The sequence below is a fragment of the Condylura cristata genome, unplaced genomic scaffold, assembly GCF_000260355.1.
Source record: "Condylura cristata isolate star-nosed mole 26May11 unplaced genomic scaffold, ConCri1.0 scaffold00062, whole genome shotgun sequence".
Taxonomy (NCBI): Eukaryota; Metazoa; Chordata; class Mammalia; order Eulipotyphla; family Talpidae; genus Condylura; species Condylura cristata.
Window position 1 is genome coordinate 68,869 of NW_004567163.1, and position 3,312 is coordinate 72,180.

The 3,312-nt window shown below is 74.4% G+C and overlaps 1 protein-coding gene across 1 annotated transcript in view; it reads left to right on the forward strand.

Annotated features, from left to right (window-relative positions):
* The window catches only part of GUK1 (guanylate kinase 1), a 1,645-nt gene extending 1,218 nt beyond the window's left edge, over positions 1 to 427 (forward strand). Inside the window, exons 4-6 of the mRNA XM_012734619.1 lie at positions 2 to 18; positions 101 to 186; positions 258 to 427. Of these exons, the coding sequence (XP_012590073.1) occupies positions 2 to 18; positions 101 to 186; positions 258 to 296 (142 nt within the window). The 3' untranslated portion in view covers positions 297 to 427. The remainder of the gene's footprint in view (position 1; positions 19 to 100; positions 187 to 257) is intronic.
* The last annotated feature ends 2,885 nt before the right edge of the window (positions 428 to 3,312 follow it).

Genomic DNA, 3,312 nt, shown 5'->3' on the forward strand with positions numbered 1-3,312 from the left:
GGGCCGACATGGAGAGCAGTGAGTGGCCCTGTCCCCGCCCGCGGCCACCCCGACCCCGGGCCCCACCCAGGCCTGGGGGCTACAGCATCCTGCCCCCCAGGCAGGGAACCCGGCCTGTTTGACCTGGTCATCATCAACGACAGAGTGGACGAGGCCTACCGGACCCTGGAGGAGGCGCTGTCCGAGGTGGGCGCGGGCGGGAAGGCCCCGGGGCGGCTGGGCGCGGCCGGACGCCAGCCACGTTCTGTCTCCTGCAGGAAATCAAGAGGGCGCAGGCGGCCGACGCCGTCTCCTGAGGACACGCAGGCTGTACCCGCCCCGCAGCGCCGGGGTGCTGATGCGCCGGGGGCTCCCCACTGCTGCGGCTCCTCTCTGTTGCCCTGGGTGGGTGCTGGGCCGACCCCTCAATAAAGACGCTCGAGGCTGACCTGTGACCTGTACCCCACCCCGCGGTGCGCCCGGGGAACTGCTTCGCTGGGCTCCGGGGCCCCTGCGGGGGTGCCCCCGGGCAAGCCGCTTCCTGTCCCGGGATGGAACTCCCCCCCGGCCCCCGGCCCCCGGAGTGGCCCGGCCAGGCTGCCCGCGGCGTGGAGTCCAGAGAGTGCAGCGGCCGAGGCTCCGCCCTGTCTTGCGCCGCAGCCTGGCCCCCACCTTTACTCATCGTTTACTTCACCCCACCCGGGGCTCCTCAGCCCAGGGGCGCTGCAGGCCGGCGTGGGTTGAGGCAGGGTCCAGGTTGTGCTCCGAGGGGCCAGGAGGATGCGTGTGGGGAACTTGGGAGCTCGGGTGGAAGTGGGGGGCGTGCTGGGCCCCCGGAGGCTGCAGGCAGGTGAGGCGCCCCTGCCGCCCGCAGCTCCTCCGGGCTGCTGGGGGGAGCCCCCGTCCTCCCAGGCCTGACTGGCCCCGGCTCCAGAGACAATCGGGGATTCAGACCCCGGGCCTGGGGGAACAATGGCTCCCTTGAAGGCCTCCCCCCATTGTGCTTGGTGGTGAGAGGTGGCCCTGGGTCAGGCCCTGGGCCCAGCCGGCACCACCCCCCGGAGGGCCAGTGTGCAGAGGCAGGTGGAGGCTCCAGGGACAGACACTTCCTGACCTGCAGCAGGTGGGCCTCGCGGGGCCGGGGGCGGGGGCGGCAGTGTCCACAGCGACCCAGGCCTGCCCGCCTGTGCCTGGCTGTCAGGGCAGCCGTGTCACGGAGCCAGCGCCAGCCCTGCGGGGCACGAGCTGGCCTGGCCACGGCATCAGGCTTGGGTCCAGGATGCCTCAGACCCGGGTGGGCGCGCCGGCGGGTGGGCGGGCGCGGCTGAGGTCTGGTGGGCCCGGCAGCCGGCTGGCAGGAGCGCGCAGCGGCTGGGGGGGCCAGGCCTGACCCCTGCACACCCCCACCTCATGCCCTGGGGGCCTGGCCCTGACACAGGCCTGCAGAGGCTGGGGGGTGGGGGTGCCCCTTGACGGGGGCCTGCAGGCCGTTGTCAGGACTGGGAGGCACCCCGTTCTGAGCCGGGGGCTCCCTGCAGGGCCCAGACCTTCCTGGGCTAGAGGGCGGGGTGCTGGTGTCCCCCGAGTTGGTGCCGGCAGGTGGTGGCAGTGGGAGGGGTGGGCGCGGTGAGGGGCCCCCTCCCTGCGGGGCTGGCGGTGGGCAGATGGGCCCCAGCGGGGGCAGCCGGGAGACAGTGGCGCATGTTGTCCAGGGCCTGGCCCGCGCAAGGCACCCCGCCAGGGTCCCAGGGCCAGGAACCTGCTGGTCCGGAGTGGGGTGGGAGTGACCCCGCTGGCCCAGGAGCCGCCCCACGCCGGGCTCCCTGCAACCAACCCAGCTGCCGCCCCGACTGGCCTTGTCCAGGCCAGGGGATCCTACAGCTGGTCCTGACCACTTGCCCGCTGCAGCTTGGGTATCCCTGTGAGCAGACCCCTGGGGGGCCGCAGTGCCCCCTTCCCACCGTGGCTGGGGCTGTGCCCCGCACCCCACTGCGGGGTCCTCTCCTGCTGAGTCCTGCGGGCTCAGGGGCTGTGCTGGTCCCGGGCAGACGTGGCGGGGCGGGCGCTGACCCAGGCCCCCGCTGGCCCGTGCACCAGGCCGCCCTGCACCTCGGGCCCCTGGGCTGCGTGGAGGGCCCCGGAGCCCGGCTTGGGGGCGGCCCCGGCCCGCACACCTCCGCACCCTCCTGGGCTGGCGCCACCCGGGCCCCGGCGGGGCAGCTCAGACGTGTGTCCACACCTGCCGCCGCCAGCTCAGACCCGTCTCCAGGCCGGCTGACCGGGCCAAGCTGAGGCCTCCACTCCCGCCTGGGGCCGGGCCTGGCGGGGGCTGCCCATGGGCATCCCTGCGCCAGTGTCCGGGTGCCGGCTAGGGCTGTGTCCGGAGAGCCTGTGCAGGGGCCGGGCAGGCCCAGCTGGGCGCCGGCCCCCCGCGTGGGCCTCAGCTCTGGGGGCCGCCGGATACCGGCCTCCTGGGCCTGCGCAAGCTGACCGCCCCCTGCGGGTCTCGGGGGCCGCTGTCCAGTCAGCAGGGGGTGGGCGGGGCGCAGGTGGGGAGGGCGCCAGGAGCCGCCAGCGCCACACACTTGAGGAAGTGGGGTCACTTCCCGGGCCCCTGCTGCCTCTCCCCTCTGCACGCCACCCACCTCCCGCTCCTGTCGCCACCCAGGGGCCAGCCAGGGGCCTGTGTGCCGCCCGGCATGGGCCAGGCGTGGGGGCGGGGCGGTGGGGGGCTCTGGCCCCACAGCGGGCCAGCTGGGGTGATGCTCTGGTGAGCGGGGTGCCCTGCGGGCCAGTCAGGGAGCCCGGCGCTGGCACAGGGGAGGCCGCGGTCCGCGGCGAGTCCCAGGCCCGAGGGCGCAGCCCGGCGCGTGCCAGAGGAGGCCGTGCCAGTATCCGGGCGCCCGCCGGCCACCTCTGGTCCCGAGGGGGCGGGGCCTCTCCGCGCGCTGGGGCGGGGCCCTGAGCTGGCTGTCGCGCAGGTCGCACCCTCCGCCCCTATGACCAACATGAGCTGGAGCTTCCTGACGCGGCTGCTGGAGGAGATCCACCACCACTCCACGTTCGTGGGCAAGGTGTGGCTCACGGTGCTCGTGGTCTTCCGCATCGTGCTCACCGCCGTGGGCGGCGACGCCATCTACTCGGACGAGCAGACCAAGTTCACGTGCAACACGCGGCAGCCGGGCTGCGACAACGTCTGCTACGACGCCTTCGCGCCCCTGTCCCACGTGCGCTTCTGGGTCTTCCAGATCGTGGTCATCTCCACGCCGTCCGTCATGTACCTGGGCTACGCCGTGCACCGCCTGGCCCGCGCCTCCCAGGACGAGCGCCGCC